The 24,395-nt window shown below is 40.5% G+C and overlaps 1 protein-coding gene across 1 annotated transcript; it reads right to left on the reverse strand.

Moving 5' to 3' along the window:
- Positions 1 to 1,343: 1,343 nt before the first annotated feature.
- LOC104606407 (proteasome subunit alpha type-6-like) lies at positions 1,344 to 20,206 on the reverse strand. Its single transcript, XM_010271576.3, has 9 exons — positions 19,996 to 20,206; positions 19,629 to 19,723; positions 19,459 to 19,540; positions 12,112 to 12,208; positions 7,822 to 7,880; positions 7,595 to 7,677; positions 4,697 to 4,792; positions 4,376 to 4,435; positions 1,344 to 1,682 (listed from the first exon to the last, which is right to left on the reverse strand). The coding sequence occupies exons 1-9, from the start codon at positions 20,069 to 20,071 to the stop codon at positions 1,590 to 1,592; spliced, it is 741 nt and encodes a 246-aa protein (XP_010269878.1). The 5' UTR covers positions 20,072 to 20,206; the 3' UTR covers positions 1,344 to 1,589.
- Between the last annotated feature and the right edge of the window lie 4,189 nt (positions 20,207 to 24,395).

Raw genomic sequence — 24,395 nt, forward strand, 5'->3', positions numbered from 1 at the left:
TTTTGGTTGAAAAAATTGAATAAAATTAAAGTCGTAACCAAACATGCTCAAAATTTATTCTCATTCATGCCACAAAAAGAATTCCTTTCTCTGGAAAAAAAGGTATTTTATTTGTAACAACATTTTCTCATTCTACCCATTCTTATCCATTCTAGAATTTTATTATTAGAAAGAATGAACAAGAATGGGAATTTAAGCCAAACATGGCCTTAGGTGATGATACTCTATTCTCTTTCTAATGAAACGTTATTTTTCTAATCTTTCATTGGAAATTTTGTGGAATTTCTCTCATAAATGGTATTTGCATGTTATCTATCCCTAATCACATGGCCAATCTTCTCTTTTTTTCCCAAGTCCGTATATTTCCTCTATTAAAGATGAAGTTAGAGGCTTAAGCTTTACCTGATACTATATCTCTTTCAAAACCAATTTTAAGTATTCTTGTCTCTCATCAATGAGACAATGGCCCATAGTCAAGAATCAAGATGGTCTCTTGGCACCACTCCAAATAGGAGGCACGGGATGGAACCGTAGACTCTTCATGGTATGGCCAGTGGGCTTCATCTTCATCCTACTCTGCCCCACCCCCACCCCCTTCCCTTGCAATGTGTCCTATGTAATACCCCAAAATGAAGAGGAAAAAAAAGGGGTTTTCAGAGGCCATCATAGGCCAAACATATGTTTGATCAGGTGGAGACAACCCCAGAACATTAGTGGTTCGTTTAGGACTTAGAAGGATTGAGCCTCCGGCAGCTAGGGATGGTCAAGTAATTCATCAATTGTTATAGAAATCTACAAAAAAGACAAATGGGAGGTGGGGCCCAAATTTTGCTTAAAGAATGTAAATACTGGAAAAGTCACTTTAGACTTGTAAAGTAGAATGAACTGGTACACTTTACAACCAACTGGTTTGGACAGATTAGAATCAATGTGTGAAAAATCAAGAGTTTGGGGACGGGGGTAGGTGATAGGTCAAATTTTCCCAAGGTATAGAGCAGCTTTTTTGTGAAACATCTAGGAGCCTGTTGAGAGCGCTCATGGTTCTATGTTAATTCAACAGAAACACAAACTCAACCAGGAAGTCAATTTTTTGGGCCCATGTAAACTAATTTTCAGCTTTTTCAGATTTTTATCAAACAGGCTTCTACCACTTTCTGAGTTTCTTGGCTCATACAACGACAGAAGCCACTGCATGAAAGCCCTCCCAAATGGGTACCAGATAGGCGTACTCCCACTGTATTTTTGTTGCATTGAAACCCTACTTGTTTTTGTCTCGGAGAAATATACCATTATATTGGATTGGATCTAATTATGGTACAGTTCGTTTCCAGACACTGCCCAGAGGCCAGAACAACTGCACTAGTAGATTCCAATTTAATATATAAAAAGAGAAATACCGTTAAGCTAAAAGTTAAAACAATGGAGCTTCAAATGAACAAGTTTACATAGTTTAAGACCAAAAACCAAAACCGGTTCATTCATATCATGCTCAGGCAAGCTAAGACCATACAAGTTTAAGCCCAGTATGGTTCTGTATTTAATCGACCTAGATGATCTTATGCTAGGCAGCTCTGATTCCTTCTTCGAACTCAGTCACGCTCGCTTATGGCTGTCAAGTGCTCATCAATCTCCTCAGTGGGCAACACTCTGAATACAGGATTTTCTTTTCTCACGACTCCCACCTACAAATACCCAAACGTCCCAGATGATTGTCCATAAATTTCTCAGTGAAACCACAAACATTAATTTTAGACAATATTCCATGTTCTTGCTCCCTTCTGCATGGTACTAGTTTGAACTTTAAGGCATTGGGGAATAATCCAATCCACCTGCCTCCATAGTTATATTGCACATATGAGCAATTAAACATGTCCCAACTCCCAAGTTAGTCAGCAAGTGAACTACCAAAATAAAATCTCCAAAAAGCGTGATTATGAGAAACAGCACCTTGGTCCATGTACTGGCCCAATAAGATAAAAGTTATTCCTGGATCTTTTGAATCACTGAAACTTCTTTCTACATTTCCCCCATATCCAAAGCGATACCATACCATCATATTATTTTCAAGATCTAGCTACTTTCAGGAAGGGGTGATCATGGGTTGGGTCAGGCCAGCCTCTATGATACAAGGGCTATAGCCCTGGTTTCCAGGCCTTTGACTTTAAATACATTATATTATAAGTATATAATATTTTATATTATGTGTCATTAATATATATGTATGCATGCATGCATGCATGTACTTATGTATGTATACATATTAATTATATATATAATATAGGGTTCAACTATGATACTGGAAACACTTGTAATCAATCAACCAGTAATCGATCAGGTGGTTTTCTATCAAATTCACAGGAGGATTTGGTAAAAGCCCTTCTGGTATCATGTCTTTCCGGCAGCATAGATTTTTCCTATAATATAATATAAACACAAATACATATGTATATATTGGGCCAGGCCCAGCCAACAAATTCCTGAGCCTGATGTGGGCCCAGTGCCAAGCCAAGCCTGGAAATTTATGAATTTTTTTAGTCATCTTGCTTCTTCTAGGCCCCAAGGGGTGGCTCTCCCAATGAAAGAAATTTGGAGCAAACCTACCCCACCAAAAATCCAAGCTTTCTGCTGGACCCTTTTCCTTGGTAAGGTAAATACTTGCGACTTACTGCAAAAAAGGAAGCGTTCCACTAGCCTCTCTCCTCATATGTGTTGTTTTTTGTAGGAATAGTGGAGAGTCCCTCTCCCACTTATTGATCTCCTGCCCATTTGTACGTCGTATTTGGGAATTTTTCTGTTCTCTCTTTGGTTGTAGATGGGAACCCTTCCCAAGAGTTGACAAACATTTTCAATCCTAACTTCTTGAGGCAACCAAAGAAGAAAGGGAGAATTATGTGGAAAGTTACCAAAGCGACTATTGCTTCGGGAGTATGGGAAGAAAGAAATAACAGAAAATTTTGCTGGAAAATCTAGAACTTTGGAAGAGGTCATTGACAGCATAAAACTGAGGGCCGCATTGTGGATAAAAACCTTAGACAGTTTTCAAGTTTTCTCTGTAACTGACATCCAAAGGGCATGAAAAGAGATAGCACAGTCCTCTAGGGGCCAGGAAACTATTAATAGTTGAGTGGAAACCACCAGAGGTAAACAAAGTGAAACTAAATTTTGATGGAAGCTCTATGGGCAACCCAGGAGTGGCACGAATTGGGGAAGCAATCAAAAATAAGAATGCAAGATATTGGCTCTATCTTCAGGGCCAATTGGTATTACAAACTCAACAAAGGCTGATTTATTGGCATTATTACAGGGCCTCGAATTGGCAAAGTAATTGGGTTTTCATCAGGTGGAAGTGGAGGGGGACTCAAAAGTTGTAATCTCTTGGGCAAAATGTAATAGACATGTCCCATGGACCCACAAGCATATCTTCAGAGAAGTGAAGAGATTAGCAAAGGATATAAATGCTGATTTTAGGTGGATCAGGAGTGCAAATGGGTTAGCAGATACTTCAGCCAAACAAGGGGATACAAGGCAGCAACTATATTGGGACTCATTGTAACTTGGGTTGTAATCCTTGGGGAAGACTATTGGGTCATCAGTCTGTAATTAACTCCACATATTTTAATTAATGAAACAATCTTTTTTCTGATCAAAAAAAATGTGAACCAGGCTAGGAATGTTCACCCTTAGTTTCAGGACCAAGTCAGATATTTGGGACCATTTTCAATCTTGTTTTTCCATGGGCGGATTCATGGTTTTTTTTTGATAAAAAAAATGAAGGAAAATGTCAAGAATAAGAAAATGATGCAATTGTCAAGGACTAAAATTTGATCGGTACTTGGTTTTTTTACCAGAAACAGTCAAGAATTATAATCTATTTGTCTTTCAGTTCGCTCCTCTCACTTTTACTTGTTTGTTGATTGATTCCTCTCAAAAGCATATATCAGAACGCAGGATCAGTCAAGAAACAAGTAAAACCAATGTGGATGAACTGAAAGACTGAAACAGATTTAATTATACAAAGGAAAGGGGCTCCAAGTACGGGTAGTCATTGAAACGAAAGATAAGAATCTTTCATGGACAAGTTTTGTCAAGAAAGCTTCCACTAACCCCAAAATCTCAACAAATTCTTGCTGGTAGAGAAGTAGAAAAACAACACTAGGAGATTTGAAAGCATTATCAAGTATCAACTAAAAGTAATAAAAGTAAACCAGGAAATGGTTGAAAAATCTGTGACAGAAAGCTAGAGACTTATGCAAGTGCATAAAGTAAGTTAATGGGGAGTCAATAACAGCATGGAATAATAGTGGTACTACAACATGAGCAATGAAAAAGCTGCTTATGCTATCAGTGGTTCGAATGACCAAATGAGAAGTGATACCTCAATTTCAGTGGCCTTGAAATCCTCTTGTAGAACTGACTGCAGAGCAGAAATTGCAGTCTACATAATAGAGGAAAGGTGGCAAAGTTAGAGGATTGAATGAAACTAACAAATATATAAAACTTGACAACTACCAATTGGAGGTTAAATAAAGTAACAAAAATCCTCTGCTACAGACATGTTGATCAATCCATGCTTTCTTGTCTTACTGTGTCGAACTCCCAAGTGTTAGATCTGATTCCCATGTCCGTGTCCATTGGAGATGCGTAAAATACCTATAGGTAATACATGTAGAATTCCATCAAGAAATATTATGTTTACCTGTACTGTTTCCTCATAGGAGAATGCAGGATCATTCTTCATTTTTTTCTCCAAAAAGTTAATTGCCTCTTGTTCTTTTAAGCCGACACTTGTAGCCTGATAAATGAAGTAGGTAAAATCAGAATATATACTAACACACACATGTGTTGTGTGCATATATAGACTAATTAGATCAGAATAAGGTCAAAATTATGAGATCAAAATTAAATCAGAATATATACTAATACACACACAAAAAAGTGTGCATATATAGATTAATTAGATCAGAATAAGGTCAAAATTATGAGATCACCCTAACTCAAGATAATTAAACATTTTCTCAGTCATACTATTAGGTAGAGGAGATTGCACTATAGCTAAGGCACTCTCATTTCTTCATGAATTACGCTTGCTAAGAAAAAAATGGACTGTAGTACAAATGAAGTTCACAAGTGATGATAGGACAAATGTGAAATGTTAATATGCCTTTTTTATCTCGTTCAAATGAATACAAAGGTAAGCCAACTCTCTAGCAAATTCATCAGCTACAGAAGAGGTAAGGATGGGAAAGCTATATTGCAATCCTTCTTTCAAGCTCAGGATAAGACTCTGTATGTCATTGGGAATTGAAATATGAGCAACCTCAAGTCTCTTGTCCTGTTCTTGGGAATGACTGTACTTTTCTTTTACCTTTTAATAAAATCTCGTCTCAAACTAAAAAGAAAGTGTTTTAAAATATGTATGAGGCTTACACCTTGAAGTGAAGTACAACTTTGAGTCTGACACCCAAAAATATAAGCCACATTCCTCATAAGTCACATTTAGATGTGTGCATCTGTGTACATTTTTCTTTTTTTGAAAATAAATAAAAGGGAAATCTTATTAGAAGAAGAAAAGAGAGGAGAATACAAGAAAGGGTGATAAGATATCACCTACCAAAAAAGACAGTAAAAAATTAACACCCTCCTGCCCTCCATTAATAAGAACCTCCCAAGCCCCTACCCAAATCTTCGAAGACATCAGAAGGCCTCCTTACAAATCCCTCAATACATCCAGAAAATTCAATCTCACCCAAACCCAGAAACTAAAAATAATACTCCGCCCTGTAAGAAGCTGAAAAAAAAAATCTTCTTCCCTCGATTAAGCCTTATTTAATGTAGATTCCTTTTCTAATTCCATGAAGATTTTCTTTGCAAAATGCTTAATGGACCTCTGTTTCAACAATTTTTTTCCAGATCAACCTTCTTCCCTACGTTTCTCACTTTATCCAAAACTACCTCACCCTCTTCCTCTCGGTCTTTATCAATCTTTTCACAACCACTCTCCCCTCTTCAAATTAATTTCTTCTTGAGAATCTGAAGCCATCTCCCTTAAGCTCCTCCTAGAATCTTCCTTCAAACTATCAAGTGAGTTGATCTTCTCAGTACCTTTCAGAATTTTGATTTTTATCTTCACCCCCTTCTTCTTATAGACTCTCTTGAATTTATTGCTTGGACCCGCACCCAGAAGGCCATCCTTCAAATGATAAAAGAATTCAACCAAATGTCTATTGCTTGTACCTTTGTATTTCTTCAAGTTTTCAAGCGTGTTGTCACCAATATTAACTGCTTCAATTCCATTCCCCAATCCATTTCCATTCCTTTTCCGCCCCAAACTCTTTCTACCTCTTCCCCTTGTTGAGCACTACAGACAATCTCCAAGCTTGTTGAAGCATCCAAATCTGACATAACTAACTCTGGGGCTTCAACATGAGAACAGTCATTCAGTGCCAGATCTATCAATTCCAAACTTACCATATTCCCTGAAGAACCCAAAAATGTTTCTTCACCATGAAACAAACGCTCATCCTGATGCATAACCCCCACCCCATCTTGCTTAGGCAGTCAGATTTGTGCACTAACCAGGGGCTGAGCCAGTAATTTTTTTATGAGGGGAGCCAAAACCATAGGGGAGGCATGGCTCCCTGGGTTCCCCCCCCCTGGCACTGGCCAACTTCAACACATTCTGTCCATCCTCAGCAAATGACGAAGAACTCATCCTACCATCTTCCACCGCCATCATTTCTTCAACGTTTTGAACAAACCTAGTGACGACCCATTCCCATCATCCTTCTCCTTTCCTTTCCTTGAAGCTAAAACCTTCCTCTGGTTCTTGAACAAGATTCCTTTCACCCCCCTAGCTTTGTATTACAAATTCCATTCATTTTGCTTTCAACAACCCTTCAACTTCACCGCCCTACTTGAGAAAGGCGATGGTCGACCAATATAATAGTACCTCATCACATCCCTAAAATGGCTCATCTGTTCCTTAAACATATCATGTGCATCTGTGTACATTTTAATGTGCATCTGTATGCTATTGTACTTATATCAATATTTTTCTACTAATAATTCAGGGAATTTATTCATAAAGTGAAAAAGAATGGCATTTTCAGAGGTCAAGGATTTGGATTCTAGCTTGAATAGTTGAATACATCATGTAGTATACTTCAGATCAACAAATTATCTTGTTGATTCCCCAGCTAGGGAAGGATTTAATGGTACCCTGTAATGGGATGTGTATCCCCCAAATTAGGAATGGTTTTTTATTTCTATTGGGGCTTATTGTATATTGGGGCAAGTGGCAGAGGTGCAGCTCTTTTGCACAATAGCAGGGGGCTCTAAATCTCTTTTAATTTCATACATTCTGAAGGGTGCAACTGGTTGTAGCAGAGACCTTGGATCAAATCCCCCATCAGGGTGGGGGATGTGGGAGGGGGCTTTGATTTGGGTTGGGGCTTCATACATTCTGCACTATAACTCCTATTACTGATTCTAAAAAATCTTGATCAGTTACTGATCAGGGGAAAAACAAACCAAAGAAGCATCATGAATATCACATCTTAAGTATAATAACAGAAAGAAACAATTCCACAGGCACCTTATGACCAAAAAAGTGGCCAGCTGGATCACATTTGAAGAGTTGAGGCCCATTTTCTTCATCAATACCCAAAATCATAGCAGCTTCAAAATGCACAGATAGAAAGGAAAAAGGAAAAGAACAGAAAGATATATTAGAGACAGAAAAATTCAGATTAAAATAAATTAATCATTTACAATACATGCATATACATACAGACAGACACATAGAAAAGACCAAAAGCATACCTACTCCAAAAGGTCTCATATAGGCATGTTGTGTATAAATTTGTGATTTGTCTGCAATCCTGCATGCACACTGGGGGATGTCAACCAAAGCCCATCAAATGAAATTGCACTATATCCCCCTCTCCATGCTTTTATTATCTTTCACAAGTAAATGGCACTTCATGGATGCGGGACACTAGCAACAATGGCCAAGAAAAGATGTGTTGATTTGGTTTGGCTTGGATAGTTCTGGAAAGCTTTTTTGTAAATTATTTACATGCTTTTTTTTTGCCTGGAGATGGGGCGCATAAAATGGAGGTATAGCCATAATAATAACAAGCACAAAAGGGAAGAAGGAAGACAAAAACAAATTACAGTGTGTGTGTGTGTGTGTGAGTTTGTATCTTAGTCCTGGTCCAAAACAGGACTATAGAGGGAAAGGAAGCTCATGAGCCAACAAAAGAACATTCAATAAATCTAAACAAAGGACCAGCTATTTTACTGACTTCCCTCCTAAGTTGAAGATTAGATTAGGAAAAATCTATGGTGCTGGAAAGACATGATAACGCAAGGGCTTTGACCAATCAGCCCCACCCCCTAATGAATTCTGACAAATACCACCTGATTGGCCACAGTTGGTTACATGTTTTTCCAGTATGATGCCTTTCCGGTATCATAGTCAAACTCTGAAGATTAAGATTGTATGTTTGGTCCTTATCATCAAACAATGTAAAATTAACTTGATCAAATCATATGAAGGCAAGAAATGGTTCAAAAGTAAAGTATAGAATAAAACCTATTGAAGACGAGAGACAAGGAAGATAGGAGGGAAAAGGACTTAGATGATTCCCAAGAGAAGGAGGTGGTTGGATGAAACACATCTTAGGTTTGTTTTTCATTGGGAGAGAGGAGTATGCAAGTAAAGCCTTTAAAGAGCTTGAAGAAAATAGAAGCCAATTCCTGAATAAGAAAGGGAGGGAGACAGGGAGTTAGGAGAGGATTGTAGTTCTAATTTAAAATAATAATAATAATAATAATAATAATAAAATGAAATAGTTTGTTGAACTAAAATAATCGATGGAAGAGAAGGTCAGGGTCTGGGATGAAGCTGAGAGTTGGGTACTTGTCATTGGTATGGTTCAGCTGTAAGGGTGGTTTTTGTAAACTGTTTTCTTATTGTGGGTGATTTCTTATCACTTCTTTTGTACTCTTTCTCTTATACTTAATAATTGTTTTCTCTATTTATCACCAAAAACAAAAGTAAGAGGCAGTTCACTCGTTTTTTTTTTATCAGCATCTGAAAGAATTTATTTAAGCTTTAAGAGAAAGAGATTACAACAAGAGGTTGTTAGGAATAAAACCCTTTACAACAAAAGAAGTCCCACCACCCTTTTAACATTGAGCCCAAAACAAATGATGTCTATATACTCCTTGTTTAGCTAATCCATCCGCCAACCCATTAGTGGACCTCCTAACCCATCTTACTTGAACTTGCACTTGTCTTGACAGCAACTTGAACCAGCAGAATTCATTTCTGAATTGCCATAATGCCCCTTTTGCACCCCAACAATAGCAGCCATGGATTCAGCTCTCATTGAATCACCCTGATCAATAGTCCCTGAAAACAAACCACAAATTTTCCTACTCACATCTCAAATTACTCCTCCAATCCCAGAGGATCCTGGATTACCTAAACTACTTCCACCAAAATTAAGTTTCATCCACCCACCAATTGGAGAAGACCATCCATACCTCCAAGAGCTTTTGTTTCCTAGAGGAAGAAAGGGCAATCGACTCCCAGTTTCAAAAAAAGTCTTTCACTGAAAAGTCTGAAAATAGTTTCCAAGTCTTCACCCAGTATGCTGTAATAGTCCCCAAGATTGCCTCCTTATTTCTTTCTCTATCCTCAAAGATTCTTTCCTCTCCTCCCAAACTGTCACACAACTGCTGCCCTTGCACACTTCCACAAGATTCTACCTCTTCTCTTTGTGCTTCTCATAAAAGATGGGCTAAATAGTCTTTCCAAACTAACAGGAGGGATTCACCTGCAACCAAAGAGAGAGAGAGAAACCATTCCTAAACACAACAAGCAAAGGGACGAGAAATTAAGAGGTGGAAAGCACTCTCACCATTCAACTTACACAAGATGCACCAATTGGGAGACAAGCATCAATTTGGCCTTTCTTTTGCAGTAGATCACATGTGTTGATGCACCCATGATAAACATCCCAACAAAAGGCACTGACTTTTGGACGGATGGGGGCACATCAAACTTCTTTCACAGGAAAGGAATGGAAAGAGAAAGTGGGTAAGAGAAAAAGGGACTGAGAGAACAAACCCAACTATGATCCACTGAATCATCAAAAACAAGGTCATCCAAAATATTCAATAGGTTTATTTCTTTGTAACTTACCCAGGTAAATGTTTCTTGGGTAAGATTTACCTAAGTAAGTGCAGTTACCCATGTTCTTTTGATTTCCAGGATTCCTAGGTAAGTAACAGAATGACATTTTTATCCATATAAAGCTAATATAAAAATTGGCAAAGTTGTCCCATTATGCTTTATAAAATTTCCCCCTAGGTGGGAAAGTTACTTGCGCACCTGGGAGATGGGTAAGTTTTACCCAGGGAAGTGGAGCTTATTTTACCTTGGAAACCATTAGTAAATGAAAAAAGAATATTGTAAAGTTGGTCAATGGGAAAAAGGTACCCATTGACCAACTTTCCCAAGCTTATTTACCGGTAAACAAACGGGGCCTAAGGATTGAGAGAAAATACAAAGAAGGAAACACATCTTTCAAGAGGAGATTCCCAACCCACACTCATCCCAAAATCTAACCCTCCCTCTAATGACGCTATGATGATTTGGTTGCTTTAAAAGGAATATGGTCTTGAATTTAATTTTGGTGTTAGATCTATTGGCAGACAAAGCTTATCACGTTATCAATTTGTGGCAAGTAATAAGGTATACTTCATTCATTTTTTTTTTCGTTGGGGGGGAGGCAATTTCATTGGGTCAAGTTGTTTTAGCCTTGGAGGTTGTCTATCTGGTCCTTGGAAAGAACAATGGACTAAAATCCCTTGTGCCTTGCACTTTTAAACCACTACTATGAACCTAAAGTTGGGCCAAGGCTTTGTTGAGTTCAGTTGACCTCCATTAGTAGTTAACATAATTGTCTAGTTAGAACTTAGAACCATTTGTCCGAGTCATTCATGTAGCCTACAAGATGCCCTAATAGAACTTCATAGGAGCCCGATAGTTGCCAATGTGTGTGTCATACCATATTCAATTTAGTACGAATATCTAATAAGTAAACATGGGATACATACAAAAGAGGAGTTAGACATGGGAAAAAAGTGTCTTGGTTAGATTTATGTAACAATCTCTAACAGTGTCATTATTATATGATCGGGTTGCAAATGAAAGCATCTTTATCATATTCAGACTGTTGCTTAGTACAACTTTTATAGTAATGATGGTGGTCATTTTCTTGCTGAAACTAATCTCCTTTTTTACAGGTAAAAGAATGGAATTTTATCCATATGAGCAATAAAAAAGAAGCATCTCCCCATAAAAGAGAATGGTACAAGCTGGTCAGCCTATGCATGTCATCAAATGAAACTTATATATCTTCTCACACAGTTCTATACATCCTTCAATAGGGATGACAATTTTCCCTATAAAACCGAGGCCCTGCCCCGAATAGGGCAGGTTTTCCCCAATCTTAAACTGGGACTGGAGGGACGGGGAAAATATTTTTGCCCCGAATCAAGGGTGGGACAGGGACAGGGTTTGCATATAATTCCACAAACCCGGAGGTAAATTATTAAAATATTCCTAGGTTTAACATTAATTTTTAAAATACCCTTGAATTTCCCCCAAACTCCCCAAAACCTAGGATCCCATAATCACATTTCTAAAATACTCCCAAATTCCCATAATCCTATTTTTAAATACCCCTGAAATTTGATGTATTTTTAGGTAGTTTCTTCAAGATGGGGAAAATTCAAGGACTCCCCATCCCCAATGGGGGAAGGGTGCCCCGCCCCACCACTGGGGACAGAGTGGGAATGGGATAGGGGATTCTGGGGGATAGGGAGGGGGTGCCCCACCCCGTTGCCATTTCTATCCTTCAAGTTTAATTGTTTTAGGCTCTATTTAGGAATCTCGATGCAAAATTAGAAAATTTGTACAATATCTACACCCTATGAGGCAATTATAAAATATCACTTGACCAATACATCCACAAAGCAATGGTTTTGATCAGCAATGACAATCAAATTAATATTTTTTAGGCAATGATAAAGTACCACTTGGCCAACACATCCACAGGCATCTCGTATCCATATCTAAAACGAAATTCTGCTGCTTCATTTCTTGCTTGTTGAACTAAAGTCCTTGCATCAGCTGGAAATGATAGTAGAATCATTAGTATAACAGGAAGCACACAGATATTATTGGTTACTTAATCTTTTGTTCATGTATGCAACCTAATACTTTAGTCAGACAGGTCATAGTTTTTTAAGGGAGATAAAAGGCAAAAAAAGTGATACGTGCATGCATGCAGCAGCCGAAGACCCGGTCAAAGTGGATAGCAGCAGAAGACCCGGTCATGTTAGCTCTTAGTTGGGATAAGCCTTATCCATTCAGTTTTAATTCTGTTAGAATAGATAAGTCTTCAATTCTGTTCCTAGATAAGTGCATTCTGTTTCCTAGATAAGTGCATTAGGTAAGTCTTCAATTCTGTTCCTAGATAAGTGCATTCTGTTTTTTTTGTTGATAAGCTCCTAAGATTAAGGGGCAGTAGTTCCTATTTCTACTCCCAGTTTGTAGCACCATAAGGCTATAAATATAGCCTGAATGAATGGAGTTGGCATTGGCTTTTCTACAAACAAACTCTCTCTCTCTCTCTTCTCCTTATTCTAGATCCTTCTCCCTCTTGTTAGATAACTTGAGCGTATCATTGGTATCAGAGCCGGTTCGACCATGGACACCCGTGGAAAGACTAACGCGGAGTTCCGCAATGAGGTCAATGAAACCTTAGCACGACATGAGTCGAGCTTCGACCAAATGAACACTGTCTTACAAGCAGTGTTAACTGAACTCCAAGCCCTTCGAGCCTCACGAACCACTCCCAATACCACTCCCGAGACCAACCCCTTCGCCCATGAAGAATCCTCACACCCCCATACTTCCCATTCAAGCTCCACCCATGACCACCCTCATCAACACGTCAAGCTGTCATTCCCAAAATTTAATGGGGATGATCCGAGCGGTTGGATTTACAAGGCGAAGCAGTATTTTGAATTTCAAAATATTATTCCGGACCAACAGGTGCAGCTAGCTTCCTTCCATTTGGAAGGCATCGCCTTACAGTGGCACAGGTGGTTGACCAAGCATCGCGGACCGCTCACATGGGAAGAACTCTCCAAAGCGGTGTTACAACGGTTCGGCCCCACCGACTACGAGGACCCATCAGAGGCATTAACCCGCCTAAAGCAAACCACCACTGTGACGGCTTATCAAGAAGCCTTCGAGAGGCTCTCTCACCAAGTTGACGGCCTGCCCGAGAGCTTTCTCATTGGCTGTTTCATTGCAGGACTTCGTGATGACGTTCGTTTAGATGTGAAGATCAAGCAGCCTCGAACTTTGATAGAGGCGATTGGAGTGGCCCGGTTAATTGAGGAACGAAATCACTTACAGCGGAGAGCTAGCCAACCATTCGATCCCCATCAGCCATGACAACCCAGAAGGCGTCACCCAACCCCATGGCCGGTGTACTTGGGCCTCCACCAAGCTCGCGCGTGAACCAGGTTTCCAGTGCTCCTTCCCCAACATTCCGGCGACTCACCAACCAGGAGGCGCGAGAACGTCGTGAGAAGGGGCTGTGTTACTACTGTGATGAGAAGTTCACCTCCGGCCACCGTGTGCACGTCCACAACTATTCATGATTGAGGATCCGGAACCGGCGGACGTGGAGACTGTCGAATCAGAGGAGGAAAACCAAGAAGCCATCCCTGAAATCTCCTTCCACGCTATTGCAGGAGCTGAGCACCCGCAAACCATACGTGTTCTTGGGAAACTGAAAAACAAGAACGTGACCGTATTAATTGACGGCGGCAGCACCCACAACTTCATTGACCAAGCCATCGTCTCCAAGCTCGGGTTGCCAGTGAACCGAGACAAGAAATTTCAAGTTATGGTGGCCAACCGTGAAAAGATCGAGTGCATGGGGCAGTGCCGATCTCTCACCCTCGCCATTCAAGGACACCCCGTTACCGCTGACTATTATGTTCTTCCCGTCGCAGCATGCCAGTTGGTGTTGGGAGTACAGTGGCTAGAGACGCTTGGACCCGTCGAGATGGATTACACACAACTAACCTTGACGTTCAAAAAGGAGGGACTCTCTTGCACCTTCCAAGGATTGGGACGAGCCAACATCGAAGCCTTAACCAACAAGGAATGCAATGGGTTACAAGGTACGGGATTTTTTTTTCAAATAATTCCTTCACATAGCAGCGGCCAACCAGGTTTTCTTCCACCCGAGATGGACCACCTTCTCACCGAATTTTCCCATGTGTTTGAGCCGCCCACAAGCCTGCCTCCTAAACGACCACATGACCACCGAATTGCACTGCTTCCCGACAAAGGACCGGTGAGTGTGAGGCCATATCGATACCCGTATTACCAGAAGACCGAAATAGAGAAGATGGTGAAGGAGCTTTTGCAGACAGGGCTGATAAGACCAAGCAATAGGCCATTCTCATCGCCGGTTTTGCTAGTGAAGAAGGCTGATGGAGCTTGGCGGTTTTGCGTGGATTACCGAGCACTGAACGAAATCACTATTAAAAACAAGTATCCCATTCCCGTGATTGATGAATTATTAGATGAGCTCTACGGCACCAAATTTTACTCCAAACTAGATCTACGGTCGGGATACCATCAGATTTGAGTGCAAGAAGAAGACGTTCCTAAAACGGCTTTCCGAACACATGAAGGGCATTACGAGTTCTTAGTGATGCCGTTCGGCTTGACGAATGCACCTGCAACTTTTCAAAGCCTCATGAACGACCTCTTCCGCCCATACCTCCGGAAATTTATTTTGGTCTTCTTCGACGACATTCTGGTTTATTCTAAATCATGGGAAGACCACCTATCTCATTTGAGAGTTGTTCTAACTGTATTATCCTCTAACAAATTATTTGCAAAAATGTCAAAATGTCAATTTGGGGTTTCGCAGGTCGAGTACTTGGGTCATGTGATTTCAGAACAAGGCGTGTCCGTTGATCCAGCCAAAATACAAGTTGTTCTCGCATGGCCTACACCGACATCAGCAAAGGGGGTCCGTGGCTTCCTCGGGTTAGCAGGATATTACCGGAAGTTCATCCGCGACTTCGGAAGCATTGCAGCTCCCTTAACCCAACTGTTGACCAAAGGGGGATTTCAATGGAACGAGGCAGCAGAGCTGGCCTTTCAGCAATTGAAGAAGGCACTCACTTCACCGCCAATCCCACGTCTACCAGATTTCTCCCAACGGTTTGTGATTGAATGCGATGCGAGTGGAACCGGGATTGGCGCCATCCTCATCCAGCAAAACCAACCGGTGGCCTACTTCAGTGAAGCATTGAAAAGTTCAGCCTTGGCATTGTCCACCTATGAGAAGGAGATGTTAGCTATTGTCAAAGCCGTTAAGAAATGGCGCCCATATCTGCTTGGGAAACCATTCACAGTCCGCACCGACCAAAAAAGTCTTAAATATTTACTCGAGCAGAGGATAACCACACCGGCACAAACGCGGTGGCTGCCAAAGATACTGGGCTACGACTATGAGATCGAGTATAAAAAAGGGGCTGAGAACCAAGGTGCGGATTCCTTGTCGCGTATGGCTGAATTTCAGTTTCTTTCCATCTCTATACCACACGCAGACTGGTGGCCGACGCTACAAGAAGAGGTCAAACAAGACACCTTTTATGGGGAATTGATGAAAAGGCGACCCTCCCACAATTTGCTTCAACGGGATGGGGTATGGTTCAAGGGGGACAAGATTTATTTGAGCCCCGCCTCCACCTTGATTTCAAAGGTGGTGGCGGACTGACTCATCCCCTGTAGGGGGACACTTTGGGTTTCATAAGACCCTCTCTCGCATCAAGCACAGCTTCCTTTGGCCCCACATGCGTCGGACGGTGAAGGAGTTCTTGCAACAATGTGACGTATGTCAACGCTTCAAAACAGATTGCATGAGACCAACGGGATTGCTTCAGCCATTACCAATTCCTACTCAAATGTGGACAGACATCTCCATGGACTTCATCGAAGGATTGCCTCCCTCCAATGGGTACACGGTTATCATGGTAATTGTGGATTGGTTGACAAAATATGCCCACTTCATTCCCTTAAAACACCCATTCACTGCCACCACAGTCGCGAAGGCATTTGTTGCCAACGTTGTCCGCCTACACGGAGTACCAACATCCATTGTTAGCGACCGTGACAAGGTATTCATCAGCTCATTCTGGCAGACACTTTTTCAGATGCATGGGACGAAACTGTGTATGAGCTCAAGTTGCCACCCCCAAACCGATGGGCAAACCGAAGTTGTTAACCGGACGTTGGAGCAATATGTACGGTGCTTTGCAGGTGACCAGCCGCGAAAATGGTTAGAGTGGGTTCCTTGGGCAGAATACAGCTACAACACCTCCACTCACTCTTCCACCAAAATGACACCCTTCGAAGCAGTCTACGGAATCCCACCCCCTAGTCTCCTGACCTATGTACTGGGTACAGCTCGAGTAGGGGCAGTTGACGAATACTTGCGTGACCGGGACATCATCCTACGCGATCTACAACATAACCTCCAGGTAGCTCGGAACCGGATGAAATGTCAAGCGGACCAGCACCGTCGAGAAGTCTCGTTCGTAGCAGGTGACTTCGTGTATGTGAAGCTACAGCCTTACCGGCAGACCTCGGTGGCGTTTCGGCGTTCCATGAAGCTCGCCCCACGTTATTTTGGGCCGTACCCAATCATTGAGAAGATTGGTCCAGTAGCCTACCGCTTAGCCTTGCCCCCCGGCTCTCAAATCCACAATGTGTTTCATGTCAGTTTGCTGCGGAAGCACTTGGGACCCATCACCCCTACTTCCACTCAGCTTCCTCCAATCTCGGATACTTCGACCATCCTACCCCAACCGGAAGCAATCCTGGATCGTCGTATTATTCACAAGGGCAAATACCGCCCAAAATCCGAAGTCTTGGTCAAATGGATTGGGGCGCCAGCTGAGGATGCAACCTGGGAGAATGAATGGCGCTTCAGAAAATCTTATCCCGACTTCCTTGCAAACAAGGGTCCTTCAGGGGGGGAGGAAAATGATACGTGCATGCATGCAACAGCCGAAGACCCGGTCAAAGTGGATAGCAGCAGAAGACCCGGTCATGTTAGCTCTTAGTTGGGATAAGCCTTATCCATTCAGTTTTAATTCTGTTAGAATAGATAAGTCTTCAATTCTGTTCCTAGATAAGTGCATTCTATTTCCTAGATAAGTGCATTAGATAAGTCTTCAATTATGTTCCTAGATAAGTGCATTCTGTTTCCTAGATAAGTGCATTCTGTTTTTTTTGTTGATAAGCTCCTAAGATTAAGGGGTAGTAGTTCCTATTTCTACTCCCAGTTTGTAGCACCATAAGGCTATAAATATAGCCTGAATGAATGAAGTTGGCATTGGCTTTTCTACAAACAAACTCTCTCTCTCTCTCTTCTCCTTATTCTAGATCCTTCTCCCTCTTGTTAGATAACTTGAGCGTATCAAAAAGCTATCAAAATGGAGGGAAGAGGGAAAAATAAAATAAAGAAAATACAAACACAAGAATTCCTGCCTTAAAATAGAAGGGGAAGCAGAATGACCTAAACGAAGACCAATTATAAAAAGAACACAAACTCAAAAACAGTGTCAAGTGCACGACAAAAAAAAAATGCACTAGGGGCAATTTGCGCCCAAGGCACAAGGCAAGGCAAGGCGCACACCTTTTTGAAGAAAGGCGCAAAAATACAAAAAATGCCAAAAATGCAAAAAAAGTAAAAATATATATACTAAACATAATATTAGTAAAATATAAACTTAAATTTTAAAATAAATATTAAAAAACTATGTCTAAAATTAAAATACATAAACATAACATGCAAAGTGCATTCAAATGAAAATTTAAAAATAAAACCAAACATATAAAACACTTTCAAGCATGTAAAACCCACAATTTCTTTTTTTTTCATTAATTGCATTACTTCAAATAGCTAATGTGATGTAGAACATCTTGCACTCTTGATTCTACGAGCCACCTTTGTACCAAGCCCTTTAAGGCAAGCCCAAACAACTCTATGTTAGGGTCTTAAATTCTTAACCCTTCCACACACACAAAAAAAAATGATTTCATACTTTTAATTGCTTTTTAATGGTTTGTAATTAGTGGTTTTTCTTCTCTTGGGTTTATCCTTCTGCCCACAACTTCTTGTTGTATATGCTTTTTTAATCTTATCAATAAATAAATTCTGTGTTGCTGATCGTAAAAAGTTAATTGCCTTTTAAGAAGATAATTTACTAGGATTAATGACTGAACAAATTAGCAAATAGGGGGTGCCGCTATGTTGAAAAAAGAACAAAAAGAGCAAAAATAGGTGAATGCCTGGGCTGAAGTGCAAGGCACACCAGGCATGAACACTTTGAAAGTGCTGTGCCTGGGGACTAGGCGAGACGCATACCTTAAAATGCACCTCACCTAAGTGCCTAGTCACGTCTCAGGCATGCCTTTTAAATCACTGCTCAAAAATAACACATATTGCCCCAGGATTTCAGCTCAAAGGGTAGTTTATATTACTAATAAAAAAAAAAAAACATAATCCCCAATACAAATTCTTCCTCAAAACCCTAACCCTGGCTAGACTGTTTGCAAATGAATTATCAGACAATGAAACTCAGATCAACAGGAATGTTCGCTTTGGATGCCAAAGTTCTATATTCCCTAACATGTCAAAATCACAATTAGCTATTCCTCTGTGAAAAGAATGGCACTCGATTAGTCAAACCTTCCCATGTGAGAATAGCATCAATATGTAGATCTTAGATTAATAGGTGCTCTTACAATTCTAAGATCTGTACTGATTTCTTTTCTCTGACTTTTTATTTTTTTATTTATTTTTCTATATTTCTTCTTCTTCTCCCTTTTAAGAGGTTCACGTTAAAACAAGTGCGGATAGTCTTCAATCTCGTCCTACTCCTACTTTTGCCCAGGAATGTTTGACCGCAGACTTTTGGCATGATTTGGTGCATTAGCTCCACTATAGTTCACTTGGGATTCTCTTGTTACCTCTTATCTCAGTAAATGCATACAGACTACTTTTATGTGTTTTCACTTCATTTCAGCCCTGCTATTTGTATCGTCTTTATGAACTATAATTGAAGAGGAAAAACAGAAACGCATGCCAATTAAAACAAAATCATTGTCGTTTATATACCAACACTCCAAAATTCAACCATTAAAACCAGATGGGAGTGGGGGAACAAGTTTCACAACATCTCTATCTCTAAAACCCCCCAATATATACTGCGTATTTAGACAGCATCATTACTCAAAGAAGCTAGTTATGCAGAAAAACATAAGGAGGAAACCTGTCATTCCGGTGGCTAATAGTCCAAGATATTTGGTAATGGGAAAAAGATGTGTAACACTAGTTTGGTCCAAAAGCTTGTCCTGCATCAGAAACCGGGAACCAAATTAGGCACAACAATTCCAACTATAAATTAAAGAAATTTCGACATAATCTGCTAATTGCACCCACCGGGACCTTCTTCTGTGTGACAACGCATACGGAATCCTTTCCACGGACACCAATCGAGGTGATCCCAGAAGCCTTAACGGCCTTGAAAGCGTACTCTGTTCATCCATTCAAAGACCCACATAGCAAAAATTTCAATTATTGCGCTCTTGGGGTTGGGTGGAGGGGCGGGGGGTCGGGAGGACCTAGAAAACCTCGTCAAAAAGCATGTAAACAAATCAAGCAGTTCCGTGATGCGACAATTCAATGCAGATCTCAAATAAAACCAGAGAAAATCCATGCGTCTCAAATATTTGGGTCCCGTAATTCTTTCAACCCTTTTTTAGGGGAAATGTCATAAGATACTGCAGTGGCGGACGAGAATACTTACCGACTTGAAAGAGACGACCTTCGGGGGAGAAGATCGTTATATGGCGATCATAACCACCTCCACTTCCACGACTCATAGTTAAGCTCTTCGATCGTTACACAGAGGAAATGCAGAAAGTTTTCTAGTTTTCTGTTCAACAAAGACGAAGGCACCGCTTGGTTAAACTTGCGCACCAAGAAGGCAAGAAGCCAGGGAGAAGGTGGTGAGGTGACAGGCGAGTATTTGAGTAAGCTAGTAGAGACAAAACTTGGGCCGTTGTGGCCCGTGGGCCAAGGTTTAAGCAAAATAAGTTGACCGATAGCCCTAATTCTTAGTCCGAACTCCGAAGTTGAGTTTATGCTATCCAGGCCCAGGCTCCCGGCTCATATTCAGGGTTTATGAAGATTTTTGGTAAAAGACTTAAACCTCCCCTGAATTTCCATCTTTCATATTATGTCTAATGGTGATTAATCTCTCTCTCTCATTACGGAGAGAGAGAGAGAGTCCCACGTGTAGATGGAAGCAAAACAAAGCAACCCAATCGTGCGAGAGTCCCACGTGGGTTTTGAGTCTCCCTCTTTGATAGAGCTCCTTAGCCTTTCGAGCTTCCCTGTCTACGTTGTTGTCCGGCGACCTTCGATGGCCTTCTTTACACTGTTGTACGAAGGAGAGCATGTCTCCTCTTCGAAGAGTCCAACGACCTCTCTGTTTTGCCCTCTCTTTCCCTATTTCCCTTTCAAGTTTCCCTGTTTACATTGTTGTTCGACGACCTTCGATGGCCCTCTTTACGCTACTGCCCAAAGGAGAGTCTGTCTCCTCTTCAAAGATTCTTGCGACCTTCCTGTTTTGCCCTCCAAGATTTCGGTGACCTTCGATGGCCCTGTTTACGTTGTTGTCCGAAGGAGAGCTTGTCTCCTCTTCGAAGGAAGGTCTCAATGACCCTGTTTTTCCCTTCATGATCCATGGCCCTGTTTTGGAATCCGAAAGAGAGCCTACTTTGCATAGGAGACCTTGTCGTTCTTCGGCGACCAATTAATTATTTTTGCATGATGGACACGTGTACTACATGTTGCCTCATAGATCTTATCGCTGATAAATCTGATAAATTATGTCCACCTGTCACTTGCAGCAGTTCTCATCCAATAATCCCTGTCTACACTGTTGTCCGGCAACCTTCGATGGCCCTCTTTACGTTGTTGTCCGAAGGAGAGCCTGTCTCCTCTTCGAAGATTTCAGCGACCTTCCTATTTTGCCCTCTCTTTCGAGTTTCCCTATCTACGCTACTGTCCGACGACCTTCAATGGCCCTCTTTACGTTGTTGTCCGAAGGAGAGCCTGTCTCCTCTTCGAAGATTCTGGCAACCTTCCTGTTTTGCCCTCCAAGATTCCAGCGACCTTCGATGGTCTTGTTTACGCTGATGTTCGAAGGAAGGTCTCAATGGTCCTGTTTTGCCCTTCAAGATCCATGGCCCTGTTTTGGAATCCGAAAGAGAGCCTACCTTGTCGTTTTCCGGCGACCTTCCAGGGAAGTATGATCAATTATTTTTGCATGATGGACACGTGTACTACATGCTGCATAGATATTATCGATGATAAATCTGATAGATTATGTCCTCCCGTCACTTGCAGCAGTTCTCATCCAAGAATTATTTTTTTTTTTTGCATGCTCGACTGGGATTAATCGTATAAAGTGTTTGTCTCTTCGTATTTCAATGGGGTTTTTTACTGTATTGTTTTGCATGCTCGATTGGGAAAGTGTCTGTCTCTTCGTATTTCAGTGGGATTAATTGTGTAAAGTTTATGTCTCTTCGTATTGCAGTCAGTGTTTGATTGACTTGGTGAATAGCCATTATAATTTCATTTCCTTGGCAAATGGTTTTGTTTGTTGATCATTTTCTATATATACAACACTTCCTTCTTATATGAACTTCATACTACTGTAATCATCATTCTCTCTTTCCTCTTCTACTATCTTTTTACTCTTTTGGTATTGCCTTTCACTATTCTCCTTCTATCTTCCTCTGTTGTTTGGGTTCTCCTGGTACTGCATTTTACTCCAAGCAAGGTACTAGTCATTTCTAAGCAACAATTGCCATACTTGCCTATCAACCACAAATATTGCCATTCTATCCAAAACAATAATTCATTGGTTGATTCCTAGACAACATCAACAATCATTCATAGATGCCATGTTCTCTCACACTTATAGAATTATCAACATCCAACAATATTTATCACTTTCAATACTTTATCTACTTGTATAAACCCTCACCCTACATTAATATCATAGTACACCAATGGGTTGAGATAACAACAAATGGGTGCACCCATATTTTCTTCATGTACTAGATATAGTGGTGAATCCCTAGTGTATTGATTTGCCTCTCCTACCGTATATGACTTCCTTGAAAACACTATCAAAACCAATTACACAATCGACAGAATATTCTCAAACAAGACACATGCCAAAATTATACTCAACAACTTTATGAATCAAATTGTTGCCACTAAAGTTCCTGATTTATAATAACAACAAACCAAGACAGCCAATAGCATTTAACTAATTAGTGATCTTTTCAAAATATTGAAACTTACCAATTGATCATAGGTCACAAGTCCTTTATCATCTTCAAAAACCAACTGTGAGGTATGTTACCTTCCTTGATTTTTCAAGTAAAGCAGTAATTCAATAAATTCACATTTCAATAACCACTGGCATTTCCTATTATAACGAACTAACAAATTCCCTCGTGATGACATAGGATTATACTTTGCTCTCCTTAACCTAAATCCATCAAACCGTAGTTGTGAACCATAACACTAGCCATCCGAACAATTCATTGTTGTATTGTGATCAATGATAGAAACGTTCATAAGAACATAATTTATTTAAGGTGGACCAAAATACAAACATAGTTACCTCCTCCAAGAAGTCAATGCCCTACCGTATGCAAGTAAGATGTGGATAGAACTCCAATGACCTCTGTTGTTGGAAATTTGGTGACGATTCAGCTTGAGCTTCCTTAAACCTCAAACAAAGTAGGAGAAAACAAAGATACCGGCCAGTGCGGTGCAAGGAAAATGGAACAAAAACAATTCAAAATAACATATATCCAATATCCTTTCACTATGGTGAGAGAACACTAGGAGCAACTCATAAATTCCCCTTTGCTTTTAGATATTGCCCAAACTATCGAACAAACTCCATAGGATGACCCACAGTGAGGGAGGGAATATTGGGGTTTCGAATGTTGGGTTTGAAACTTGTAGAAAACAAGATTTTTCGATTTTGGGATTTAGAAGAAAGGGGTACAATAGGAACTTCACATTGTATTATCTTGACATGTCGATGGGTGGAGGTTGAACTAATTAGGCTATTATAAACTGGATGGCAACTGAAACAATTGATAAGTACAATGCTCTCGGGCATATACATTTTACCTAGGAGGCAAATGAAGAATTGAATATGTACTACCAATCATGGCATGGTTTAAAGAGTGTTCGCTACTGCGAATTGTTTTGTTTTCTATAACAAAAACATGTGCCACAGGAGCAAAAATTTATTGCTTTTGTTGACATGGAAAGCAGTGGATTTTGTTTTATAAAGCAAAACCATCAACACCCGCAACCCCCCTTAAGTTATTGAAGTTGAGAGTCTTGAGACCTAACATAGCATTGCCATGTCCATCATGCCGTCAATGCACATATCAATGATTTCCAAATCCTCAAAATCACAGATTCTTGCGGAAACGAATGTGATAAATAGATCTCAACAACTCAACCAAGCAACCATGCATAATCCAAGTTTGGGCTATAACCTTATTTGTTGTATTATAAGAACGACCGTGTTATATATATTTCCAACATATTTTTAAGTTGAGATCTCTTCCCAACGAAAACCATTCCAGTGCTCTTCCAACATGATCGGTGTCTACACATCTCACCATGCATGAGATGTGTGGTCATAGATTGTGTTGGAACCAGGGATGGCAGTTTTCCCCATTTCCTTGACCCTCATGGGAACTCACCCCAAATGGGGTGGGGGTAGGGAAATTTTCATCCCCGTCGGTAGGGACGGGGAGAGTATTCCTTGCCCTATGGGGCCCCCGATTCTAGTCCTAAAGGGATCCCTACTTATATATATGTATATGTGTATGCTTGTATCTATATATAGGGGTGATCACAATTTGACTGTGGGCTATTTTTTCAAATTGAACCGATCTAATCGGTTTTTTAAATATCCAAATCGAAACCGAACCGATGCAATCGGTGAACCGGTTAACTGGTGGACCGGATAATTGCGCTTCAATTTTTCAGTTTTTTATGCACTTAAAATAAAAAAAAAAATAACTAAAACCGTTGTAGTCAGTGGTTGTTCTCAGTGCCGGTGGTTACCATCAATGCTAGATTGGTTAGCATCGG

Source organism: Nelumbo nucifera, chromosome 6 (assembly GCF_055504915.1).
Source record: "Nelumbo nucifera cultivar China Antique chromosome 6, China Antique-T2T, whole genome shotgun sequence".
NCBI classification, from domain to species: Eukaryota; Viridiplantae; Streptophyta; class Magnoliopsida; order Proteales; family Nelumbonaceae; genus Nelumbo; species Nelumbo nucifera.